The sequence below is a fragment of the Gallus gallus genome, chromosome 19 (assembly GCF_016699485.2).
Source record: "Gallus gallus isolate bGalGal1 chromosome 19, bGalGal1.mat.broiler.GRCg7b, whole genome shotgun sequence".
NCBI classification, from domain to species: Eukaryota; Metazoa; Chordata; class Aves; order Galliformes; family Phasianidae; genus Gallus; species Gallus gallus.
The window spans coordinates 4915233-4942731 of NC_052550.1; the positions used below are offsets into that span (position 1 = coordinate 4915233).

Here is a 27499-nt window from a genome sequence, read left to right on the forward strand (position 1 = left end):
GTGATCTTAACAGCCCCCTCTGCTTTTCCAGCACTTGAAGGCTGGGCAAGAGGAGGAGTAAAACAGCATTTAAGTTGCTAGAATCCTTTTTTTTTTTTGAGAATGGGCAAAAATATCCAGGACAATCCTGACAACTTGCACAGCTAAATTCAGGACAAGCAAAGACTAAACCCCCATTGTGATCTTTTGCCCTGTGACTAAAGCAGTGCTATCTTACAAACACAGTGAACATGTGCAAACAGTGACAATGTCAGCGTGGGGATCAGCCAAGGAGACGCTTTGTAAATCAGCATTTGCTCTGCCTTCATGGGAACCCCACTCAACATCCTTACAAGTTGGATGCTGCAGACCTTGCAATTTCATCTCTTACCACCAGTTTCCCCCGAACTGCCACTATCTGTTTTAATAGCTGACCTTAAGGGCACATGGAGTGAACCTGTCCTTACCCAACTCCCCTCTCCAGTACCTACAGCACTAGCTGCTGTTTGCAACTTCAGCAGTGCAGCCCTGTCTGGTTCTACACCCAGCACAGTTCCATGAGTCAAAGATTTCAAGGAAAAGCAAATCATAGCCTGTTTTTCTCTTCTTTAGACGCTTCGAAGCATGAAATTTTTCTCAGAAGAGCATAACATCCACTTTGAAATACACACTATTGATTTTTAGCCCAAGAGTCCCTTGGAAAGCAAGTTGTCATGTGGGCATATGCACAGAGCAGCTCTCAAGTCCCTGTAACAAAACATAGCTTTGCTCACCCCATCCTTTGTAAACACAGTGCTGTGAAGGTGGATGTTCCCAGGGACCACAGTGCCCTGCAAACTGATGAAAGAGTGCTCTGAAAAGAACAGTTCTCAAGTTGGCACAGGGAAGGACAACCAGCTAGTATCCAACTTGCTGTGGTAACCAAAAGCCCACCAGATTACAGTCATAAGACTCAAAGATTTCCAAGAGCTCAGCTGCTGGCAGAATCTCCTGGAACCAAGACAAATCCCCCTCTAACACAGCTTCTGCTGCTTCTCTTTTGCTCCAGAGGGCTCACCCTTTGTACAAAATCTATGTCATTTCCTTGTCTTCAGAGTCCTACGAAGAACAGGAGCAGTGCTGCATTTCCAAACCAGCTAAGATCAGACAGCTTCTTCACCCAGTGGTGCCAGCAGAGCACACCACAGATACCTTCAACTCATGCTATCAAGTCTGGCTAACCAACAGTGTGTTGCAGGTATACCCAAAGCTAACTCTGACCTCAGCTGGTCTACCCACACAAAACATGTTTGTTCTGACATCCCCTAAACCAATATGATGACTTAAAGACGGGGCAAAATCCCTTAACCTTGCTGTACAGGATGTGTATTGCTTACACTTCCAAAATAAGCACTACTTCTGCTCTCAGCACTATGCATTGCTACACAACAAAGGCATTGCCACACTTGCTCAACGGCTCAGCAGACAAATTTATTTTACTGTCTTATTCTTCTAGGAGAGATAATTGGACGAAAGGTAGGATCCTTGAAGGCAGAGCTGAGGCTCCCTGCAAACACTCATTCATCAACAGCTCCTGCTGCCTGTGCCCTATGTCAAAAAGCAGACTTCTAAGCCTTGGGAGCTTGGACACCGATGGCTGAGAGAATGCTCTCCCATTAGTCATAACTCACAGAACAAACAGCCTCTAGTAAACACAGATGCACTGAGGACAGAGATTAACCTAGAGATGAGGACATGCAATGAGTTGTTCTATGTTTGCCCTCTTAAGTCTGGCTCTTGTTAGAGGAGTAAACAGACCTCATCTTTAGCACTAGTGACTTCAAAGGAGTGCTGCTAAAAAAACAGCAAGGTTAGTGTTACTTGCTGAGAGCTTTGCAATTATACAGTTGGAGGGTCACTGCAAATTTGTTGATCCGTGGAACATTACTGTTATTACTGGCCCTTTGCAAACTGACTGCAACTCTGGTATGGCATCAGGGATGGAAACAAAAAGCATCAAGGACAAGGGTGAGAAAGGGTAAAAACTTCTAAAAGCATCACAATGTTACCAGAATACACCACCTTCCATCTAAAACCAGGACAGACACAGGGCCAAGTCCCAGTGAGAAAGTCCCTGCTGAGAAGTGAGCTTGCCCTGCCCAGCACAAGCACCCCAACAGGAAAGCTGCCACCAGCTCCTTTTAACTTCTCAGCAGCCCTCTTTCATGCTCAGAAGCATTTCCTACCATCACTGCTATGGCTTCTTTCAGACAGCCTCCTGCCTGCAGGCAACACGAAGGGAACACTCTGTGTTCTGAGCTGCAGACTTGAAACTATGATCACCTGCCCTGTTGGTCCCACTTAAAAGCAAGCCCAATGGAGCAATAAACTAAGAGCTGAAGGGGAGAAGAGAAAGCTGAGTGGGAAGAGGCAGTAGATCTCTCAAGAGGACAAAGTTGGTGTCCTCCTTATGCAGGCTACTGGTGGTTTCACTGAAATGAGGGACACCTGTGCTCTGACACTGTACTCAGCCAGCCATGATGAGGTTTTTATTTAAACCTGCTGCCACTCAGTGCTCATGGGAACACGCTTTAGCAAGAGCTAAATGAGCTCAGCTGAAATTAGACCACTTATGTGACATTTGGCACTCGTTTATCAGTTTAGTGGGAAATATCAACACCACAGCATAAGACATCTCTCTCTTCACAGCCTTTCTGAGCTCCTGTCAGGCATACTAGATTTATTTACAGGCAGATTAACAGGAACACCATTAAAAAAAATCTATTATGAGCATTTTGGTGGATGCTGAGCTGGCAGTGGATGTTTCAGACTGTTGTTCCAGATAACTGCAAAGACTCTTGGGAATGTATTTGTATAAGATCACAGAGAGCACACTCCAAACAAAGCCACCAACTACAGAGACCTTCAGAACTAGACAGAGTGACTCCATGTTTGTGCAAGTTCTTCTTCAGCGCTGACTCCATAACCAGACTCTGTTACTGTGTTCTATTCAGCTGAAATGGGAGGGGGACATAAAACATTTAATACTGAGTTCCTCTGCATTCAATCTCTTTTCCAACTCCTTTTGAAAGGTCAGGTCACAGCGATTAAAGGAGGACCTTGTGAATAAGAAGTCATTGTTCTACTGAAGCCAGCACAGTAACACATACCATCCATGATGATTTTGCTGCCTTGCTCTGCTTGCAGGCTGAGGACTGAGAGAACGCACCACCCCCTCTTGTGATACAGTCAACCCAGTGCTCATAATCTTGCTGCTCTGCTGGGGCTGTGCCCACAGGTATGGTGGATCCACATCACTCAATCACCAACATAGGAGCAAAGAAGCTTTACGTGATGTGAGAATGAGACAAAGATGCACAATATTGGTTCTGGAGTCAGAAAAGCATGGAAAACCTGAAGCCTCGGGTACTTGCCTCAACCTTGATGGCACAGCGTCCAATAGCTCGAACAGCCTTACGAACAAAGTCAACATCTACCTCAGTAGCATATTCCTTCAGCTCTGCCAGGACCTGCAAAGAAAGCACACCAAAGTGAACACCCATGTGACAAGGGATGCCACCCAAGCACCAGAACACAAGCAGGATGTATTCTTCCGCAGCCAACCACGCACATCCAAAGCTAACACCATCAAACCCTGTAGTCAATCTCTACCTCTGAAACCAATGCTATCAGGAGGAAATAGGGCTTGGATTAGGCAGGCAGACTTGATTCAGGGTGGCTAAAGCCCACAGATGGATCCAAGTTCCCCTGACAAATAGCTGGGGGCAAAAATCAGCCCAGCTAAACTTAACCATCGCAATCCGCCTTCCCTTACATTGAAGATACAGTGACATAGGGTTGACACACCACACACACAGATTTTATGTAGTTTACTGAACTTATTGTGCTACATCCACTGCATGCAAAGCTCTTATTTTTTCCTCTCTCCTTTTCTGCATGGAGATGAACTCACACATCCTTACTGGGTCCAAGAAGAGGAAGGGATCCAAAGACATCATGGAACAGACTCACACAGGGACCAGTAACAACAAAGATTTGTCTCCTCTAAAGATTTATGCCTCTGTTTCAGTTATTTTGCTAATGGAAACTGAACAAGGGTTTACACCAAGACCCACTTGGATCTTACAGTAAAAAGCTACTTTACCTTAAAACAAGAAATCGTTAACAAAAATACCCCCATGCAACCTATCTGCTCTCCAAATCTCACACTTCAGCTTCTCATGTCACACATGACATCACAGTGATGTCAAAAAGAGATGGCAAAGGAGAAGTGAGACAGCACAGAGCGAGACGGTTGTTTGAAAAATCAGTACTCAATGCCAACTGCTCAGAACAATGACAAGATAAAGAAGCCTTGAAGGGCCAGACTGCAGACAAATAAATCTACAAGAAGACAGGACATCTGTGTTTTGAAGCCCTATTATTTCCTTGGATGATCTACGTTGCGCAGCACTTAGTACTTAGGTTTTAGTAGTCTGTGCTTTCCAAATATTGCCTGAATCTGAGAGCCTCAGATACAAGCAGTCTGTTGCCTCATACAGCAGGCACAGAGACTGGGTGTCTCAACAAGCTGCACAGAGAAGAAGGGAGCAGAAGGTTGCTCTCAGTGGGTCTCATTTCAGCATGCATTTCTGACAAAGCTTGAGCTGTTTTTAGGAATGCTCTTCAGAACCAGGAAGGGATTTATTTACTTCTCTGCAGATCCCAGGTTGAGACACTGTCCTCCAGACACCACTGCCTTTCATCCAGACAACCTGCATTATCTAAACACAAGGCATTAAATCTGGTGTGGAGCCTACATTCTCATGGAAACTGCTTTTTAAAATGTTTTCCACATAGCCAGCACAAGAGGGGCATGGAATTACCTTGCACTGTTCAAAACAAACAAACACACCAACCAAGCAAAAACCAAACAGACAAGGAGAACGCAGTGGAGACAGCTGCTTAAAAATGTCACATTAAATGAAGCTGCTCTTTGATAATTAGGATAGGACAATAATAGCATTAACCAGAGGCATTAATCATTCTGCATTAGCATTAGGACTTGTGACCAGAGTGGCACTCAAGAACTTACTTTATTTAAGGGCTTTGGATTAAACTACATTAAATTCAAAGAGAATCTAAACTAGAAAGCAGTCTCAAGTCAGCTTAGCTTTAGCTTTGTGAAGTTCCCATTCTGTAAGCAAGTTAAGCAAGATGAAGGTTATTTTAGCTCTGAGGAGTGCCTATGCAAGGGTGTAACTATTTAACTAATACACTTCAAATTCACACTTCAATAACGTTTGACCTTTTTGAATGCCTCCATTAAAGGCACACCTCTCTCACTAGAAACAAGCCTCTCATTCCAACCTCAGCTCTAGCTGTGACTCATTGGCAGGAGCTTTTCACCTGGAATCATAATCTGTAAAATGATCTGCCTAATTGTCACAACACTTGGTACCTCCACTGAAATCATGGGGAAAACTCCAATTCTTCCCTGCAAAGAGCACAGGGAAAGTGATGCCTAACAGCAGGACAACATGGGTGATAGTTACACATTCTCTCAGGGACCAGAGGGTTTCTTCCATGCCCAGAACACATGCAGGATCTGTCAGACCTTGCTGAGCTGACCTGGGCAATGTTTGCTTGAGAAGCCAGGCGGATCATGATGTCCAGTTTCTCCAGTTTGACGTAGATGGGGTCGTTGTACTTCACAAAGAACACCTTGATTTCCTGCTTCAGGATTTCAGGCCTGAAGGGAACATAACATTGTTTCACCCAAGACAGGTAAAAACAACAGGCTCCATTGTAACTGGCCCATCTAACCACATCTCACCTCCTCCATTTGAACTGCTGAGACAAGCACTGTGCACACTGCTATTATACACTGATGTGCATATCAGTGTCATCAGTGAAAGATCTTTATGTAGATCCTACTGACAAATTCATTTCCTGCTTTCACTTGCAAATACCTGTGCCATTGCACAGTAACTCTGCCATGCACACACAATCACAAAGTGCTGTCCCCACCTTTCCAGTAAGGATAGGCAGTATTTAAGCAAGTGGGAGTAAACTGGTGAAAAAACAAAATGCTGTACATCAGTGTGCTACCAGCTTGGTTCTTTTACGTTGAAGAACAAATAGGATAAGGCACACTGAATTTCTACAGGTCATTATGACCTGTGCAGTTACACTCTCTTCCCTGCATGCAATCTGATTTAGTCTGGTGGGAGGGCACTTCTCAGTGCACTTAAGATGCACTGAGAAAAAAGAGAAAAAGACAGGTAACAAAGCACTGTGTGACACTGGTATCACGAGTGCTCTGCAACAACACAACTTATGTAAGCTACCAGAGTCACAAGACTGTTTAATCCATCCCTTGAGGGGGCTGAACCTGAACCTCAATTAAAGGCAGTTCTGCGTGTATGGAAATAGCAGAAGGTAACCACATACCCTCCCACATCCAGGAACTAACGTTTTACCTTTTCTGCACAATCAAGTTGATGTTCCTCAGGGCGACATACTGGACTTCAGGCTCTCCAGACAGCAGGGTAACCAGCGGAGGGGCAAGCTTCTTCAGCAGCATGTTGTAATAGTCTGAGTCCTTGGGGAGAAGCTCCAGGAACTTCATCAGAACTTTCACTGCTGACAGCACCACTGCTGAGTTGGCATGGGACAGCCGAGGGGTCACCCGCTCACAAATACTGGGGACAGAGGAGAGGTTCACATTTAACCCAGAAATCTCAAAATATTTCAGATCTTACCTGAATTTCGGAGAATGTTAAAGACCATTAAAGACACCTCCCTCAAATGCTTCCACTTGGTTTTGTTTACAAAGAACAGGCAGCCTTGCTTTCCTCAACACAGCAGGAAGCAAAGAATGACTTCTCTCACAGCTTCAAGTTTCTCTCCTGCTACACTTTGCTCAAATTCTTCCAGACCTCAGCAATGGATGTTTGGTTATTGGCTTTTTCTGCCTTGGCCTCATGGTATTCTCTCCAATGTCTGTAATCTCATCTGTCACCTACAAAACAACTTGAACAATACCACTACCAGAAAAACACCTTAACCCCCATATAGTCATTCAGAGATGACACATGCCTCAGGCTTGTTTTACGGGAGGATTCTGCCATTACAACCATTTGGTTCTAAAAAATCAGTTTCTGTTACACTGAAGAAACAGGCAAAGAGTGAGCTAAATATCCTCCCAAGTCTCAGCTTCATCATTTGCCTCGGTGGATCCTATAATCAACAGCATCCTAAACAACCCATCCCAAGCAGAAAGGAAGTCTGGGTTCATATGGTCTTTCTGACAGCATCTGTTAAGTTTCTTCCCACCCCCTCCTGCACATTGGTAACCCAGAACAATCTTAGTCCCATCTGTGCCTCCCTAAAGTTTCTCTCTCTGTAAGATTTGCTTTCAGCCACCCTGGAAGGAAGGCAATAAGGCTAAGGAAAGAGCACAAGAAGCTGAAATAAGACCAGAGCAGATCTCAGGTGTCACTACCCAAGACCACCTAAAAAGCCAAGGCTACTCCATCTCACTGTGCCTCAGCTTCCCCATGTGCAGGGGGAGTGACACCAGCCTTATTGTAAAGAAGAACTGAAGGCAGGCGATGCCATTCTTCCATCTGAAATAAGGCAGGCTCTGGGAGTCAAGCTCCACAGAAAGGAGTAGGAATCATTACTGCCCACCCAGTTTTGTACAGTGCTGCAGCAGAATTAAGGATAAGGAACTCAGGCATGTTCACAGCTGCTCAAACTAGTGGTGCCTCTCTGACAAAGCCAGGATAATACTGGCCTGGCACTCTGGAGATCTCTGCAGGCTGCTAGCACTCATTAATATCTGCTTTCTGGCACAAAATCTTTGAGCAAAAGGAGGAGGGAGGTGGAAAAAAAAGCAGCAAGACTACTGGCAGAAATTTTTTATTGGATTATCTCTTGTGCTTCAAAAAGAAGAGTCACCAAAGAAATACAGCAAATCAGAGCAGGTCTGACTAAATTTTGCTTATGGGCTTGTGCCCCTTCCTTCCCCTCCACCCAGCTTTTAACGTGGAATACATCAAGTCTCAGAATTCCCCTACACCAAATAATTGTCCTTTCTGGTTCCTTGTTGTCTTGGGTAGGAAATCTGACTTTGTAATTTCAGACAGATCAGGAAGAGGCTTGAAGCACACTATGTAAGCCTAAGGTCTCCGCATTTAGCCTAGTTATTAGAGTTAAAAGTAGAAGCAAAGAAACAGCTTCAAATTCTCCTTTTTAACTTTGTTTTGGTTCTACCACAGAATAACTTTTAGTTGGAAAAAATACTATGGAAGCCCTCAAACCTATGTGGAAAACACAGAAGAGCAGCAAAAGACAGGAATTGGTTCTGCAATGGGAAGTAGCAGGTCACCAGCAACAGCCCAAATCCCCCCAGATCACCTCCCTTTTCAACTTTTACATCAAGGCTTGTTTGAGATCTAGAACACACAGTCCTGTTATTTCCAAGCCTTCCTCACAGAGGTGACAACGCCAGAAGTCTGCAAGTGCTCTGCTACCAAATCACCCCAAGCAGCCCATGTGAGAGCAGGACCAAACGTACCTTTGAGCTTCACGATCATCCTTGGGATTGTAGTTGGACAGGCAGTCCAGGATGAAGATCTGCCCCCACTCTGTGCATTCATTTAAAGCTGTCAGCAGCTTGTTGATGTTCTGAGGGTTCAGGTCCAGCAGGTTGCTGTTGGGATGCGACTCGCTGATTTCTGACAAAGCAGCAACAGCATTTGCTACCACCTGGGAGAAGAGGAGACAAGGAGATGCATTCTTTGCTACTAAGCCTTTGGTGGGTTGACAGGGATTAATTTGGGTTTAGCATGGGTTACACATGGGAAACTTGGAGATCCTGGCATGCGTTAGCAGCTGCAGCCATCATATCAGACATTGCAGCCTTCAGGGACCCAGTACAACCTTACAAACAATTCTGAGAACCCAAAGCCCGACTTTAACCTTACCCCTTGCTGAAATTTTGAGTCTCCTGGGGAAGAAGTGAAAGAACAGCAGCACAGCTGGAGAGGGCTACTGACAAATACAGGGTACGTGAGACTTCAACACAGGCATAAAGAGCATTTTGCTAGAGAAATTACAACCAAAAGTGCTTTTGTCTATGATAGACAGAAATCAAAGTTGTCTCTGGATAAAACTGGGACCTGGGACCAGGACTTCACCAGAGACATTATTCTAGAGGGAGCCAGCAATGGCATCAGAGAGTGCCCACATGGATCAGTGAGAGGAGCTCACCTACGGGCTCCAGGCTTCCTTGTGACAAGCCCCCATAAGCATCATCTCTCCCCCGTTGTTCCCATCAGGTGCTCAACTGGAGTTGGATCTGATGATCTTAGTGGGTCCCTTCCTACTCAGGATATTCTCATTATAAGACACAGTCAGGGTCTCAAAGCCTCTAATTACCATACTCATTCAGCAATGGATCTCTTGCCCAGTATCCCCTTGGCAGCCCTGTGACATATGGCTTAACCCAATCCAAGAGATGGGAAGATGTTCCTATTTCCTTCGAAACCTAACATTAAACCAGAAGAGAGATTTAAACCCAAGTTTGACACACAAAAATCAGAATGCCCTATGAAGAGGTGTTTTAAGGATATACTACAATGTATACAATGTCACCCCAACTCAATTGAGCAAGCCTACTCAAACATGGCCTTATAACATTGCTTTCTGCGGGATTAAAGTTGAAGAAACACCTTATTAAAACACTTGCATTTCTTTAGATAATTAAAGAAGGTTTTGATACAATACACTGAAAACAAGAACAGCACAACCACGAAATTCTGTGCATTGCTCCATCACTGCTCGTCACTGAAGCAATGTATTCTGAAGTCATTGCAGAAGCGCAGCAATGCTTATTGCTTTGCATTTCACACCTAGAGGTCAGAGATAGGATTCCGATCCAAGGTTTGATGAATTTCATTAGCTGAGTGAGCCTTCTGTCACCAAAACCATTAGCAATCAGAACTGCTGTCTTCCTATACTGTTTTAATGAGTTACTTATTAAGATGTGCTGCTTATTCGTCACATTATTTTATTTGCCTAATTCCTGAATGGTTAATGTGACACAGCATAAAACTGAAGCAGAAGCCCATTTTAATTTCATTATAATTTGGAAATTTTCAAGTGAAGACGAATCATAAAAGCAACGTGAAAGTTCAAAATCGTTACGAGAAAACACTTATAAAATGAAATGGAGGAAAAAACATAAAAAGGAAGTGACAGAACCAAAGCACTGCAGAAAGGTACCTGTCAGCTGTGCTATGGAAGAGGGCCGTGCTTTGGCAAATGAACTCAAGCTGCCAGACACTGACTACTTGCAGTAATTAGTCCGTGTGGATATCCTCAGCCCTGGGGCAAGTACAAGTGAAAGCAGCTGTGCTGAAGCTTCCTCCCTTGCAGAGGGAGCCACGTCTATCACCCTGAGTTTGCCACAGGCAGAGGATGCCCAGAAATGCAGCGACTCCAACCCAGAGAGCACTCTAAGCAAGGGCTGGCTTGCTTTTAGCATCTTCTGGGGCTCTTCTGAGCAACTAGCATGGAAGCATAAATGCTGGAATCCACAGAAGGCTGAGGATGGGACACGAAATGGCAATCCACCAGATGAAGCCTATCAGGTTTTCATTAGAAGCACCCATACGTGTGAGCATGAGATGGTATGATGCCCAAGGAGCCTGCAGTCCATGCTGCTATTCGCATCACAGAAAGGACTGGAAGGGGCTGTGAAACACAGGCAGCAGCTCAGCTCTGCCAGACTGGCTGGGATACAGTCTCCTAGTGTGCAACTACAGCTGGTCCTCACCTTCTACCTGAGCAGAGCAGTGCTGCTGTCAGCTTGATGGCATGAAGATAAATGACCATAAAGAGGAGATTAAAGGGGATGGGGAATATTTTCAATAAACTTTAAGCAACACTGATTCAAAAAAAAAAGTAATTGCTGGCGATTCACACTGAACATATTGATGTGTTATAGTATGCCAACAAAAATAATTAGCATCTTCAAGGCTTTTTACACAGCCGCAGCACAGTTGAAATGAAAACAGATTTCAGAAATGGGTCCAACATAAACACTGGTTCAAGTGTGCCTGCTCACCTCTCCTCATTGGAGCTGCCCTGGATGCACAATGAGACAAGAACCTGGAGCAAAGCAAGCCAGAGCTGCGTGCTTCCATCCCAGTGCACAGCTCCCATCTTCCCCACAGCTCTCACCAAGTGATGGCTCAGGCAACACCTACACCCAAACTGGAATGCTGTCCACTACGTGGGATGCTGGCCATTACTGGGGAGGTTTGGATGCTCTGTCAGCTTCAGCAGCACTTGGCCGAGGGAAATCTACAACTTAAAGGCTGAACTTTAAGTGTTCAATTTGATTGATTCCTCTTAGCAAAGCAATATAAGATAATGAAGTCCATCTACTGAGCAACTGCAAGGTATGAAGTGATAAAATGAATTAGTTTCAAGTTTCTTTTCACCTTGAAAATAAGTAGCAATGATGGTATTGGGGAATATACTGAAAGTAAAGGTAAAACTTCACATGTGGTGTAGAACTGTAAGATCAGATCACGGAACCAGAGACGTTTCACAGCAGATGTCACAGCTCAGCTGAGCAGAAAAAGCAAGCCATGGGCTCCTTCAGCAAGCCACTGCTCTCTGCTTGCAAAAACACATAGCCAGCTCCGAGCAGTGAGAGGCCAGCTGAGAGCTGGAGGACTTATTTCACCAACTAAAAGGACAAGCTAACAGTGTGGGCTCTCGGTTCTCAGAAGTAAGGATAGCTCACTACTCACAGGCGGGTGAATCCAAACAAAGAACAGGAATAGCTTTGCAAAGCTGTAACTTTGTAATTTAACTTCGTTTTTGTATGCAAATGCATCATAACAAATCTGAGACAATGATTAATGGAGTAAGCACCGTAAAGTGCTGTTTTCTAAAACAACAAGAAGTTTTTTTTTTAAAAAAAAGCCTGAACAAATATGCTGTGTGTTACATAAGGCCGTATATGTGAGGATGTGCACGGCAAAACGATGTGCAATTAACCACAGCTCACAGATCCCAACCAATGAAAATCAGCCTAAAAAATAACCAGAAAGCACAAATGAAGAGCAGACTGAAGATTAAACAGTAACGACCATCATCATCTGAGGTCCCTGCCTTGCTCATCTCAAATCAATCCACCCGGGGTATATGTCAACACTACTCAAATGCAGTCACAGCAACATCCCTTTAGAGCACAGTTGAGCCCAACGACAATAAATTTACTTTCTGGCTGGAATTTCCTGACAAATTTAGACTTGGAGAAGTGCTGTTGGTATGAGGATAACTAAATCTCGCAAGCTCTTATTAAAAAATAAACCCTACGCTTAAAACTGTGCTACAGATTTAACGAGAACTCCACATTTTTAAACCCACCTACAGACAACCCCCACCTCTGCAGCCCCAGAGCCCGGCTCTGACCTGCGGGGAGCTGCAGAGCTCGGAGCTCTGCTTTGCCAGTTATTCCTTCTGGCAGCTCAAACCTTTAGCTCGGAGCAAATGGTATAAAATACATCAACAAGGAGGGAAGGGGGTGGGTGAAAACCTGAGTGTCTGCCTGCCAGCCCACACGGAAAAGCTTTGCAGGGGGTGGGGGGACAGGAGGGAAGCTAGGCGGATCTAGAACACCAAACAGTCAAAGCAATCAGATTATTGTGCTGGCATCCCAGGCTAATTGGAAATCAAACCAAGTGTGTAATGTAGTTAATGAAATACAACATTCTGCTGCTTAACGTGAACCTCTGGCGCACCATCCCATTAAAACGAGGAAGAAATGAAGAAAAGGAGGAAAACAAAGGGCTCTGAAAAGATGCAGAGGGAAGGCAGCCTTCCCCACCTCGCTGGAGGCTCCCAGCCTCGAGACAGCCAGGCACCACGTGATGTTTTTGAGAACACTGAGAGGTGCTGACATTTTCCAGCAGCACGCTGAGCACACATGGTATGCTCGTGCCATTGAGCATGGCCTCCCAGCAGGGTGGTGGGGGCACCTGCATGGATGTGTACTTCACAGGGCCACCTGTCTGCACAGCACAGGTGATGCAGTGTGTCTGAAAGGTCCTTAATGGGTACCAACATAGACAAGCTCTTTCCTCTAAGAGCTAGACACCCCAGCTCTGTTTATACCACATTTTTTTCATCTACAAGTCCACTCTAACTTAGCATCCCTAGAAATGGTCCAAGATCATCTAAAATGGCCTAATTAAATCAGAAAGCGTATGTAAATACTTCACATAATTAATGCATGTAACGTGTCCAGCTTCACATTAAAACCCTGGGAGACTAACACATCCTCAGTCCACATACAGTCTTGGAAAGTAACAGTTCACCTGCACAGGGCTCTGAGTAAGGCATTCATCTTCCACTACTTCCATTCTACAAGGCTGTACTTCAGTACCTGAAGCTCTGGAACCACACTGCTGAACAAGTAATCAGTTCCTGACCAGAGAGCTGCAAATTGCCTGGAAGGTGTGGGAAAGACCTCCTGCTTGCTTTTTGCAAGTGGGATGAATTTTTCTGGAGGTGGCAATGGCATGGAAGGCAAAGTGTTATGCTCCCCACAATGAGCTCATCCCCATTGGTTTTTATGCTTCGCTGCTCCTATGAGGCATTGCAGAAAAAGAGCACTTTGTAGCAGACTGAACACTGCTCCTGCTCTCTGGTCCTTGCAGCATCAGGATCCATTAGCCGTAAGACAGGAAACCATGCTTCCCCAAGAACCCCAAGGATCAAGCACCTATCACATACCAGAAACAGTCCTCTTGCAGGCTTTTTTTTTAAGGCCCTGTGCAATTTCCCTTGCAGAGGTTCTCACTGGCACCATCCAGTGGCAAACAGGGCTCTTTCACCCCAGCAGCCTATTTAGAAGGGAGCCCACCAGCCAAAACCTTACTTAGCCCTGACAGTGGGAGGACTGGTGGGTAGCAAAGCATCACAGCTACAGAGTTCTGAGACAAACAGCACTGGTCAGTAGCTGGCAGTGTCTGTTCTGATTGAAAGTGTAACATCTTGGCACGTGCCAACAAAATTCCCCAGCACTCAGATTGATATTAGAGATCCTGGGATGATCTATTGGGTAAGACTAACACTTGGGAAATTAAACACACACTGGCAGCAGTAATTGGAAGGAAACAGGTCTCCGATGGATGAATTTGTCAATTAAGGTTTATAAATGAGGGGTCTTGTAAGGACAGACTCCTGGGAGCTGTGGAAATTCATGCATTACTGTACGGACGCACTGCATCTCTGCCAGACTGAGAGCGTTCAGAAGGAAGGGAAAAAACACAGCTTCCACAGAACCCACCCCAAACAGCATCCCTCAGCCTACCCCCAAAAAAAATCACACCCTGCACAGAGGCCCACAGTTCCCTCACATCTCTTCAGGGTGACAACCTGGAGAACCACCAGCTGCTCAGTCAGCCTGACCCTAAACCCCAGCCTAAAGCTCTGCCATCAGTGAGGGGTGGTAGCCCTCCCCTCTCCCCCAGTTTAAGTCTTTGCAGTCTGACTGCTGCAATGCAGCCACACAAGCAAAGGAGGCTTCTGAACTCCCTGTTCATCTCCCACACTGCCTCTTTTAAGCATCCCACCATGCACATTAACATACCCCTATTTATACATGCTCCTCTGCAACCACAGCCCTTCTGCAAAGAAAGCTCTCAACTTCTCCAAAAGAAAGATAGAAAGGTAACTGGCAGGAATGCCCTACAAAGAGCCTTGTGAAGGAGGTGATGTTCCACCCTCAGCTGTACAAGATCAGACCCACGAAGTCCTGTTGGGACTCAGAGGACCACCAACAGTTTCTTGATATAATTACACAAGGAGGGACAATATTCCTGTAAAGCACGCAGCAGAGGACAGCCCAGGAGGTAAAGCTGCTTCTGAACAGTCCCATACCCCAGAATACAGTCTGAGATAGACACACAGCCTGCCAGCAGCTAGTAAAAAGAAAGTGAGGACCTTCTTCATCCATAATGCCATACAGGAAGCCCAAATATATATTTGAGGTTCTGTTTGGCAGAGAAGGAACCTGTGGAGCTTGCAGTCACAGCAGGAGAGACAAGAAAGCACTGTGATACAGATCAATGGGCTTTCAGTCTAGTCTGTGAGCTATGGAAACTCAATACTGCTAGAGGGGATTCTGACTAAATCAAGATAAACCTCACATCTGCTCATTGTCTGGGCTCGAGGGACCCTCTTCTCAGCACAGGTTACTAAAAACAAATGCAAAAAGGCACAACAACAGAGTACCTCCATTCCATACACTTGGTGTCTTCGCTAATCATCTTGTTACATCATCTCAGTTTACTCCATATTGATTCCCAACAGCACTTCTTCCAATGGGATGTATAGGCAGCATAAAACATGACACGATATTGAACAGCACATAAGTGGTTTGTCTATGCAGCCCATGAAAACACAGGAGCAGAACAGCCACACCTGTGGAAGCTGCCAGAGCAGCACAATGACAAAGCAGAACCGGAGGAAGAAACACTACAAGGAATTAAAAACCCAGTAGCACCTACGAGAGAACTGAGTGAAGGTGACACCAACCAAACCGGAGTCTTATGGCTAACACAGACTGACAGGGAAGTGATCCTATGGGTTATGAGTTATCCTAGAAGGTCAAGGATTGGAAGTGTTTGGAAAGAGAAAGGTTGTTCCATTCAAATATTAAAAGACCAGTAAGGTTAAAGATGGATTTCCCCTTATGCTTCTCTGCTAATATTTATATTCTCGAGGAAAACCAAGAAGCACAGTGATAAAAGCCAGAAGGGAGCTAGTTACAAAACAAGGTGTGCAGCCATGAACGGATTCACTTCTACTTTGAGCTGCTGCCATCTCGTGGCCTTGCTCTCCATCACCAGGGCTGGGAGTGTGCGATGCTCTCATAGCAATCGGTCATCGGATGCGATTCACAAGTGTCAGAACAACACACAGTGAGGATAAAGGAAAAAAGGTTGTCCTCTGAATGATTTCAGAGAGTCTTCGGCCATCAGTAGACACACAGGAGACTCATCTCTCACCTCCTGCAGCCAGCCCTTAGCTTTATATTCATCCAGGCCTGGTTCTGCTGAGCTTCTCACAAGGAAATGCTGAGTACTGAAGACAAAGTGTTTGCCTTGGGACACATCTGGGAAGAAGCGAGGGTTCTTCTACAAAGGGAAACTTCAACAGGATCCCAAGCAACAAAGGGCAGCTCAAGGCAATTTAGATCCACCTGCAAAATGAGATTAAGGGCTCCATCCACCATCACACTTCTGCAGTATAACCATCTGGTAACTGAAGCATGTCCTTGTACGTGCTATTGGCCCACTGCCCACAGAAAGAAAGACATCAGCTGGAAGGCAGTAAGCCACCAACCCATCTGGTACCTTGCCATATATATCCATAGCCATCTAGATGCAATTAGAAAGCTGAATTAATTCACCCAGGAGAAACTGCAGAGGTACCACAGTGAGACCACAGAAGCAGTTGGAGAACTGCTGCATTCAGGTGCTGGTCCTTTAACCACAGCTAAAGCTCCTCCAGAAGCATGCAGTCCCATACCTCCTCAAGGAAAAAAAGTCAGATCCTGACAACAAAAAGCTCAGCTAAGGAGAAATGCACCCTGGCTACACAACCGCAGCACTTCAACAGGAATCCACAGCAACGCCCTGAAGACCCCCAGCCCCTTTTTGGTATGATTCCATGACAATAAGTTATCAGTTCTAAAAATACAAATAAAAATAGTTCTGATGAGGTCACTTCCAGCTTCACACTGGACACCTTTATGATGAGGGTGGTGTGAGAGTCTCAGCATGCACCCTGATCTCCACACAATTACAAGGCAATCAGCAAGCTACAGATGGAGTTGTTATTCAGCACAGCACCCAGCTTGAACAGATAATGCTTGCTCATGTGCTGGAGGCAGCCAATTACAAAGTCATACCAAACCCCTCTCAAAGACTATTTTTCAACATGAGGATTTTTCAACTCCTGCCCAAAATCATCATTTTTCAGAACACAGAGCAAGTGTGGATTTTCTGTCTAAAGCCCATTCTGCTCCATTAAATGCCTAATGTGCCTATTTCCACAAGCCATCAAAAGAAGAGAAGCATTTATAATAATAAAACCATGAATGAGTTTAGGTAAGTTGCAATGAATGAGATGCACCATTTGCAGAGGAATATGCCATGAGGATAGATGTATCTATACCACTCTTTTCACTGATCTTTCTTTTTGATATCTGACACTTTTGCTTTTTTAAGCTAAACGGGAACTTTCAGGCTTTGTAATTAACTTAAATGGTGTATTAAGTCAGCACCTATAGGAGTCCAGAAGCTGACAAAAATCTCTCCCTGTGCAGCCTTAAGGCATTATATTCTTGTTTTTATCTGCCTAAAACGTTACACTGAGCACCAGCCACATGACCCTCTTGAAGCCTGCAGATCTGAAAACACACCACAGGCCTCTCCTCTTCATCACCATCATCCCTCCAAACTGTGTTCTCCTGATGTGGACCCTCAGCTTCAGGATGAGCAGGTAAGTGTGACACAATGCAGGTTCTGTGACCCTGTAGGGTTTCAGCCAAGGCAGAGCTGCAAAGGTTTTTCCATCCCAGCCCATATTTATTACCCAGACAGAGCTCATAAGTTTAAATTAATCATGTTTTATTAGGCATCTCTGCGCTACTTTGGTAGTTTATTTAGTAAATGGAGCACAAACTACTCTTTGGTATCTCTACCCTTCTCTCCATTCATTTCAGTCAGTATTAAATTAATGTGCTTTTAAAATAGATATTGGTTCTCTCCTAACAGCCTATGGTTCACTTACCAAAACAGTTAGACCTATAGAGATCAAAACACAGAAAGGGCAAACACAACCTTATTTATTTCTCCTGAAGTACTGCATCTATACAAGCCTAAGCTCCTCAGCTCACATTCACAAGGTTAGAAGCAGCAGAAGAAAATCAGAGAGCTGGAAATCAGGCTAGGAGAAGTAGGTTAGATCCCTGCTCACAGAACACTCCATCAGCGCCAGTGAACTAGTGAAGGTCAGGGGCCAGCATTTAAGTGGAACTAAAGCAGCCCAACCGAGTACCTTCAGAGGCCGTAAGGCACTCTCAACATCCCATTTATAAAAAGCAGGTATTCTCCTTCCAGCTCAGAATTACTTAGGCAGAGGGAGCACCTCCAAGTAGTCATGAGTATGCACACAGAAGCCTAGCATAATAAATTCAAGGAGGGAAGAAAAGGGAACAGCTTGGAAAAGAGACTGCAGCAATAGGTGCTTCTATATTCTGGTTGGCACCGCTGCTCACTGATTTATGCCTGTGAAAGCCAGGTACTTTCAAGCTTTAACACCGCTAAAAAGCCATAAGAAATGCACTCACAGCCTTCACTCCCTGCTAAAGGGTTGGTACCTTACCACCCATCCTTGACTTATCCAGGGCTGCCCAATGATAGTTACCCCAGGGCAACAATTTCCTTTATGTGGTTTGATTCATGCGCCATAGAATAAGTTGTCATACCCATAAAAATCACGTAACATGACATCTTTAAGCATAGGCCCATCAGATCAGTGCTCTGTAAGAGCTGAAAAAGAAAAAAATGCCCACTATATTTTGATTAAAAAGTAACGGTGGAATACGATAAAGGGTCCATTTCTACATCAAGCATCTGTGAAAACACAATTTAGTGTGTAAGTTACCCTGCGAAATTCTTGGTCTTGACTTCTACCTCTGCTCTGACAACTCATTTAACTGTATGAAAAACACAAGCATCAATTTCATCCCTCATTACAAGCTGGGAGATTTATCTGCAGTAGTGAGTGAATTCACCTGCCCTCCTCGCTGCAGAAGGCAACAGCTACGAGCTGTAGCCATGGTAGGAACATCAGAAAAAGTATTTCTCACCCTTCTCTTCTGAGTCATCAGACCATAAGTTAAACTTTTGCTGCAGCACTCAAGATAGACAAAAAAGGCAAAAGCCCAAACAGGCATTTCCTATTTTCTCAAGCAGTAAGCATTCCCTAATCAATGCATTCCTCATGGCGCATCAACTGCAATTAGAAGCCTTCACATTCCTGATTGTCTGTCTGTTGCAAATTCAGGCAATGCACTGCAAGGATATATATATTACCATGGGATTCGAGTCTGCAATCAGGTCACGCAGGGAATCCAGAAATCCTTGGTCCTCCACCATCTGGGCATTGATGTCATGCAGCTTCGCCACGCAGACAGCTGCAGTTTTTCGAACATAAGGGTCTTCATCCTTCAGACACTTGCGAAGAGGCTCACACAAATACTCTGTGATCTTGTCCACCCTGATACATCCCATGGTACGGACGGCTAGAGCACGGATGAGAGGGTTTGGGTCTTCACAGTCCTGCAATGAGAAAGAACACACAGTCATCAATCCTGCAGTAATCATCACTTATATCTTCCCCGCAGCCAGAATCACGCTGCTCTGATTTCAAACAAAAGGCATCCTATTGGATTGTGTATTCAAAAAGGCAGTTAACTCAGACTGATGATAAAAGGTAGAACAGGTTCACAGAAATGTTCCATACCATCACAAAACGTTTTCAGGCTATGACAGTTCCCAAAACAGTAACACTGATCTGTGTCCCTTGGTTTTCCCCAGACAAAGCTTCCCTCAACACAGCAGCCAAACCTAAAGCACAGCTATGCTGGAAAGGCACCTCTCAACATCCAAAGGCTGCTTGAAGACAAAATACAGTTTTCAGTCTAAAGGAACCAAAGAATACAATGGAAGAAGTAACCAGTTATACAACATGACAGTTATTGAGGCCTACTTCTCACAGGCCACCAGGTCTAGACACAAGCAGCATAGGAAGCACCGAAGGTGACTCCAGAGGTGTTTTTCTGATGAGATGATTACCCTTCAAACCCCCACAATCATTCTAAAAATTCAGTACATTTTAAAGCTAAATTCTTCATCTACTCCCCCACTCTATCTACATCTCTGAGCAACCCTGTTCCACATTCAGGTTATAATAGGATGGATGCAAAATGACCCACAAGAAGCACTATGAACACTTATCTTTCACTGCTTTCATGTCCTATAGCTGAAACACATCCAAACCCATTCACTTCAAAGGATACAAGAAGTGACATCTCTTACCAGAGCATTCACCACTGTGAACTGTGAATCACTGAGCTAGTCTATACAAGTGCCAACATTTTCACTATACTAATGCTTGTCCCTCAGTTTGTCAAAAAGGACATCAGACATTTCTCTGCCTGGAAAACGCTGGCTATATTTGTTAGTCTGTTCTAACAGTATTACACTTCAGAGATGACAGACAATATTCTTTCCAAGAGCTTGTATGTGGAGATAGGTACGTTGTCCTGGGCAGAACAGAGCTGCTCTCAGCCGAGTTCTTCTCACCTCTTCCAGCATCACACACCACACTAGGAAACTCACAACATGATCACATTCCCTGGTTTCTGGGATTTTGTAATGCTTTAGGAGGAGTCTCAAACTTTTTCTAAGAGCCAGGTTTTAACTTACATAACATGGGACTGAAATAACATTTCTTAGATAAGGAGAGGTAACTTGACAACAGAATTAAAAGCAACACTGCAATCATGCTGTTATTTTCACTGAACTGTCTTTCATTTTCACCAGAGAACAGCTTTCCACATGGCACACTGCTGAGGCATTCAAAGAACTAGGTATATGTATGACAGAGCTACTACAAAGGCTGGAAGATGAAAAATATATGTTCTGTTACCAGTGACAGAAGGTGGCCTGCAACAACGCTTAGAAAAATGATAAAAGCAGCTTTTCCTGGAGCTTGCTTTCTCATAACCGCTTTCAGGGCACTTAAGTCATCTCCTCTGCAGTAAGTAGAGGCAGCAAGAGAGAGACAGGACCTAGATATGCTGGACTCAGCCTGCCAACTCCTTATTTCCTGCTCCTCTATACACACAACTTCAAACCAGAGACTCCAGTACAAAAGCAGAGATAAACAACAGCTCAGAAAGGCTGATGGACAAAGGGAGGCACGGCAGCAACCACTCTGGAGGACCATTCTTTGATGAGCCATGGGAACAAGTTACCTTCACAAAGCTGTTGACAGCCATAATAGCCATGTCTGGCTGACTTTTGGCGTAGTTCATCAGGTACAGGTACACCAGCTTCTTCAACTCCAGATTGTCAGTCTGCATGCAGTTCACAACATCAGGAAAGAGTGAGCTGGACAGATAAGGGTGAAACAAGAATTGAGAAAAAGCAGTGAGATTACTGGATACACAAAGGGATAGGGTAAATATCAAAGAAACCAAGAAAACAAGTTCAATTCTAATTGTTGTGCAGTCTAATCACAGGTCACTTCCCTTCTGTAGCGATTAGACACATCAATACAATGGGAAAGGCATTACAACAAAGGTGTGACAACAGAAGGACCAGTACAATAGGAAGGTCCTATAAAGGAAGGGAAGAAGATTGCTCACCTGTATCAGAAGATTCTAGGCTTGCAGGGGAAAACCTCGTCAAGGAGGGATCTCCAGAAAGAGATCCTTCCCCTGTGGCAGTCAACCCTTAAATGAGGCCTAAGAGAGGTGCAGCCAGGCTTCACCCCTCCCAGTATCACAGCTGAATTGCCTTCACCTGTGCTCCCAGGGCTGACCGGGTCTTTTCCCCAGGTGCTCAATCAGTGGTTCAGGCTGTGACCCAGCAGTCCCCATACACCCTCCTAATCAATTTGCAATCAGTTTTGTAACACTTTGATCACTAATCACACCTGGAACAGGTAAAAATTCATGCAATTTCTGTAAAGTATTTCAATTGAAGAGTTCAGCCAATAAGAAACTTTACCATGTCAGGCCTTGAAAATAACCAACAACAAAAACAGATGCTTAAAAATGCTGTGGTAATGTAGGGCATTTACAAAGAACCTGCCAAATTTCAGCCTAGCAAAACCTTACACGATTAGTAGATTAACCACTGATAAGCTGAGTGTCACTCAAATATCAAGCATCAATCTCTAAACAGCCCTGCATAGGAAAGCAGAAAACTACACAAGGACATCTGCAGCTCTCCATGCGGCAGAGATCTAAAGCTGAAGGTCAAGCATTGCAGGCAAAAACATTACTTTTTCTCCCTTACAGTTTATGTGTTCCTCCATTCTATGATGAAGTCATGATTCTAAATTTGCTGCCTTATCTTAATTTCCGTGGCAACAGATCCTACTGTCATGAATCCAGGACTACTGTGACTTTACAGCAGATTCCAGTAGCAAGGGAAGCCGGAAGAGAGAAAGCATTCACTCAAGCAAGTCTCTCTGGCTGCCTCAAAGAGGGAGAAAAGCACTGAGTCAGCACTGCAGATGGTAAATGCCCATGCTGGGGTTTGGACTAGATGATATTTAGAGTTCTCTTCCAACCCAAACCATTCTATGATTCTACAACCTTCAGCAACCGTGATGAAATCTCAAGGGTTCTCTTTTAAAAACACTCATTTTAAAGTGTGCTGTAAATTTATGTTACAACAAGTAAGTTTTTGATAGAGGAGCATGCCCAGTACACCCAAGGGAGGCCCAGCAGAACCAGACATGCTACAAGTGGAAGAAACTTGCTTTTACCTGACATCCTTCCCCACAGTCATGGCTGCAATAACCTTCTTTACAGCTTCTTTCCTTTTCTCCTTCTTTTCATTATTGAGTTCAGCCTTGAGTTCAAAAATCTCTCCTGGAAGAAAACAGAAAGGATTGAGCCTTCTTGGAAAAGAAAATGGTCTGGCTTCAGAGGCAGCCTGAAAGTGACTTTTTATTCTTCTGGCCTGTTGTTCCTCTAAAACCAGTACAGGAGCATGCAGAAACTGTCAGATTTTATGGACAACACAGCCCAAGAAGCTGCAAAGCTGCAACACTCAGAGTGATACGGGCTACACCTTGCTAACAGAAAGCAGTTAACAAGAATCACACTGCATGTTGCAGCTCTCCCGCTTCCAGAACATTAAATCATATCCCTGTAGTATCTGTTTCTCAGAGGCAACCATTATATAAGTAGGACGAAAAGATGTCTGGAGCCACTAGACTCCCACCAACAAAATCAGCAAGTAACAACAGCTTGCCCAAATTCTGAAGTCAACATAGCAGCCTTTTCCATGATAAGAATTTCTCCAGATATTGCTGCATGGAAAGTCAGCTCAGGCTGGATCACAAGAACAGCAAAACAAGTTTGCAAAGTACAGCATGCAGGCAGAAGGCAGCTTATCAGGCCTCCTCCAGACACAGCAAGCACTGCGGGAGGGATAAGGCTCCTCAGTGACAGACAGCTCCCCAAGAAGGAGCAGTATTACACCAGAAACCACAGGCTGAGAAGGACACATTCCTTACAAACACCAAAATGTCTTCGATAAAACACATCCTGTCCCCTAACTCTCAATTCCTACACAATGATACTGCTTTCTCAGAGCAGCAGTTCCCATTACAGAAGATGACTAACATGGATTTCAAGAAAAAGAGGTTCCTGTTCTGAAGAATGGAGTGCAGTGACCACTGCCTCCTGTCTGAGGAAGCAATGTGGGCATTCCTCACACAGCTCATGCCCCGAGCAGTGCTCAGCCAGCAGCAGCTCGCTCACCAGAGCTCAGTGCAGCTCAGCCTCCTGCAGTCATCTCAGACACACTTGGCTGACGCTTTAGGACTGAACTTACAGGCAGAGCTGCTCCTCAGAAAGGAGCAAACTGCATTTGCTTAATTTATGTTTCATTAAGCTTCAGAATGAGCTCATAAATAGATCAACGCTGTCGATTTTTCACTGGCAAGCATTCATTAGAAACATTCAGCCATCCTGAAAAGAAGAGATTGATATGAACCATTTTCTACATCTCCGGGAGAGGCGATGAGCAACATCAGGCTTAAATCACAGCCAGCGAGAGCTAGGATAAACACTGCTTTGTTTAAGAACCAGTTCAGGGGAAAAAAAAAGAAATCTGTCTGGGGTTGTTCCAGCAAAGCAAGCAGGTAAATGGGTAAAACAGCCCCAAGAACCCCTTCCAGTCTTCAGCTGCTGCTATTACTCCTGAGGAGAGGTGACCACTGCGTATATGGTAAAGCCAAGGCAATGTCAAATGCAGCACATGGAAAACAAACGTATTTCGCTGCAGTTTTGGAGGATGCAGCAACGGGAAACCCCATTACCTACGTGTCAGCTTGAGGCAGAGACATATGCATCTACCTTAAGTATTAATCTTTCTCAATCACCATAATCCTGCGATGCCCAACTGAACAACCATCCTCAGTCCTGAACCCGTTAGCCCATAACTAAATCATTGTTTCTGACCATAATGGCACTCAAATCCTTCTGTGTCGTTCTCTCATGCTCAAAAAGCATCAGTATAGGTCAATTAATGCACCACAGATCTGTATATTACATCAGTTTTGTCTTTTGTCACCATGTGACCTACTTCTGAAGTTTCTCCCTGGACAATTATGATGAGAAACAGGGACAGAGCTAACAGAAAAGCACAAGTTCTTCTGCGTGCAGTTAAAAAGCCATGTAAAAATAGCCCCTCACCACCCCCAATCCACCATGCCCACTTAACACCAACCTTTTTTATTGGTCGTGAAGTATTTGGAGTCCGTCATGGCTCCAGTTCCTTAAGACACCTGAAAAGAATAATGTAAGAGTCAGACAGCACGGGGAGCTGACAACAGACTGCAAAGAAAAGCCTCTACCTTTCAGCTCTCTCAAGCTTGAAATTGATATCTTTCTCTGCCAAGATTTCCCACCCCACCTCTGACACTCACATGAGGTTATTATTTCAGTGCTGCACTGCATGTCTGTGGATTGGACTAAGAAATGCTGCTGGGCCAGCCAAGTGCTTTGCAGAGAACGGCCCCACCAGCACTTCCCTGCTCCTCAGAACCAAATTAGCAATACGTTACATTACAAGGATTGCCCAAACATATGTGGAGATCCATCATTTCATTCCTGCAATTGCCAGCTCTGTGACAAACACGACTCAAACAATTCTCAAGTACAGGCTGACAAACAAGCAGAGGAGTGGGCAGATCTACTGTTTTTGATGAAGCAGTCTGCATGGGCGCTAAGAATCCATGACCCTAGAAACAACCAAAACAGGCTTTCTCCTATTTCCCCCCATCCTTTTTCTACCTATTGTCCAATTCCTCTCCTCTTAAACGTACCTCTATGACCTTAAATGCTACCAGCAAAGCCAGCAAGTAATTTTTCCCCTAAATGCAGCCTGTCTGCCTCCATACTGCTCACATTGTGCTGGCTCAGCACCAAGAGGATGAACCCAAGACCCTGCCCAGCTGTGCAACCAGCTCACTGTTTCTTAACACTTTCCTTCCTCATCCCTTAACCAATCCCATCACCACCAGCATCTTCTTCCCCCCCCACAACCGCCATCACCCTTAACACGCTCACAGCATGGTGAGGCAGAGCAGTCATTACCCATCCAAGCAGACAAGCAACCTGCTGCCCCATCTCATTACCTTTTGTAACTACAAACCCAGCCCAGGTTCAGCAATGCTGTTGCTGACACAGTCCCTCGGACCGCAGCCCAGCTCTAAAGAGCACTTAAGTGTTTTTCTCTATGAGAGCACTTGGCAGGATGCCACACAGAAGGCACTGAGCATCACCATGCTGTTCCTGGTTGCATTAAAGGTGGATCTGTCAACCTGGGGCACATCTCCCAGCAGAGCTGGCCCAATGTTGCTTTAACAGTGATCAAAAGAGCAGATTATACAGAAAATCCAGGAGAAAAAAAAAAAAAAGAAAAGAAAAACACCACCACTACCACATATATCATTACTGTTATATAAAGCTACACATAGGAAAAAACCCTCACTGGATTTTGATAATGACCTTTAAATCCCAAAGCAGGACATTCTGCTGTTTTTTCTGACCTCAGCTCACGTTTGGAAACACAAAGAATGATAAAAACACTCAGGCCCAGATAAGGCCAAGCACAGCACCTGCCTTCATCACCTCTGTTCAAACAGACAGAAGTGAGATTAGATTCAGCTCAATAAGCAGCAAACTGCCATATTCAGGAAAAGCAGCTCTCTTCCAGCAGAGCACACAGATTCTGTGCCTCATCTATGACAGAGCTGCTTCACACGTTGTTAAGAGACAGCTTGCTAGCAGTGCTGAGTCTGTCTCATGCACCAAGACAACTCCACACGGTTTATAGCAAATCTCAGCTGAAGGCCGAACCAAAACAGCCCAGCATTACAAACTGCCACGTTTTTAAATAACTCAAGAAAATGCCAGCTCCTTGTACACAAACCTAAATCTGGAAAGCCTAAAGAATGTACAACAGTGTCACAAACAGCCCTGTATTTTTAGGGAAAATCTAAAGCTGGTCACCCTTTCCTTACAAGATCCACGTCCAACCACCACCTGCTAAAGCAGAAACAGCTACACGGTGTTTGAGCTGCGAGAGGCTGCCGTTCCTACCCCCTGTGCCAACAAGAAGAGACACACAGAGGAATTTCTCCAGAAGCTCTGGCAAAGCTTAATGCTGCTCACACCAGTGTGACATTTAAACACATCAGACCCAATGAGAAACAAACCGGCAGCACAGGGACAGCACTGCCTGAGCACTCTGCCCACATGGCACGTGCCAACCTCTGTGGGCAGCGGGAACCCAGTCCTCGTACCCAGCACCTCCCACAGCTCTCCTCATGCCCCCCAGCTGCAGGAGCAGTCCTATATTACCGAGCAGCTCTCTCTGCTAATTTCCATCCCTGCTTCCTTCCCAGACCCACAGCCTCCACTCCTGTACAGTGCTCCCAGCACTCATCAGTCCCTCCAAAGCCCCTCCCAGTACCTTGCACTCCCCAGGCCTGTTGTGACCCCCACCTGCTCCCAGTGCCCCAATTGCAATAACTACCCAATCCCAGTGTCTCCCCAGTGCCACCACCTCCTCCTTATAACACCTCCTAACATTTCCTTCCCACTCCATCCAAACACCCCCTCCCAGTATCCCTTCAGCGCCTCCCACCCTCTCCCAAAACCCCTTCCCAGTGTCTCATCAGTGCCCCCACCCACCCCCAGTACCCCACCAGTAACACCCTCATCCGCTCCCAGCACTCCCCCAGCGTCCCCCGGCTGCTCCCAGTACCCCACCAGCGATCACTGCCCCAACCCAGTACCTTATCCCAGAACCCCATTCTCACATCCCCTCCCAGTACCTCACCAGTGCCTCCCACCCTCTCCCCAACCCCCTTCCCAGGGCCTCACCAGGGCCTCCCAACTCCTCCCAGTACCCCACCAGATCCCCCTCCACCCTCTCCCAATGCCCCCTCCCGACGTCCCGGCACCACTCACGCTGGGACGGACGAACGGACGGACACACAGCTGCGGGGTGGGGGCGGTGGCAGAACCGGAAGCGGAAGCGAAGGGAGCACCCGGGAGGACTCGCGAGGAGCGAGAAGAAAGCTCTCCCCGCCTGGAGCGGCCGCGCCCCTCCACCATAGAGGG

The 27499-nt window shown here is 45.3% G+C and overlaps 1 protein-coding gene across 6 annotated transcripts in view; it reads right to left on the reverse strand.

Moving 5' to 3' along the window:
• The window catches only part of AP2B1 (adaptor related protein complex 2 beta 1 subunit), a 71231-nt gene that overhangs the window by 37473 nt on the left and 6259 nt on the right, over window positions 1-27499 (reverse strand). For 3 of the 6 annotated variants that reach the window (XM_046902573.1, XM_046902574.1, XM_040650364.2), the window contains 8 exons: window positions 24597-24654; window positions 22624-22729; window positions 21101-21236; window positions 19155-19400; window positions 8543-8733; window positions 6441-6662; window positions 5590-5710; window positions 3393-3488 (listed from right to left, as the gene is read on the reverse strand). In XM_046902573.1, coding sequence (XP_046758529.1) covers window positions 3393-3488; window positions 5590-5710; window positions 6441-6662; window positions 8543-8733; window positions 19155-19400; window positions 21101-21236; window positions 22624-22729; window positions 24597-24633 — 1155 coding nt within the window. In that variant the 5' untranslated portion in view covers window positions 24634-24654. Of the gene's footprint in view, window positions 1-3392; window positions 3489-5589; window positions 5711-6440; window positions 6663-8542; window positions 8734-19154; window positions 19401-21100; window positions 21237-22623; window positions 22730-24596; window positions 24655-25194; window positions 25301-27346; window positions 27395-27499 lie in introns of those variants that run through there. The other 3 variants (XM_015296016.4, XM_415772.8, XM_046902572.1) reach the window with 2 other exon arrangements.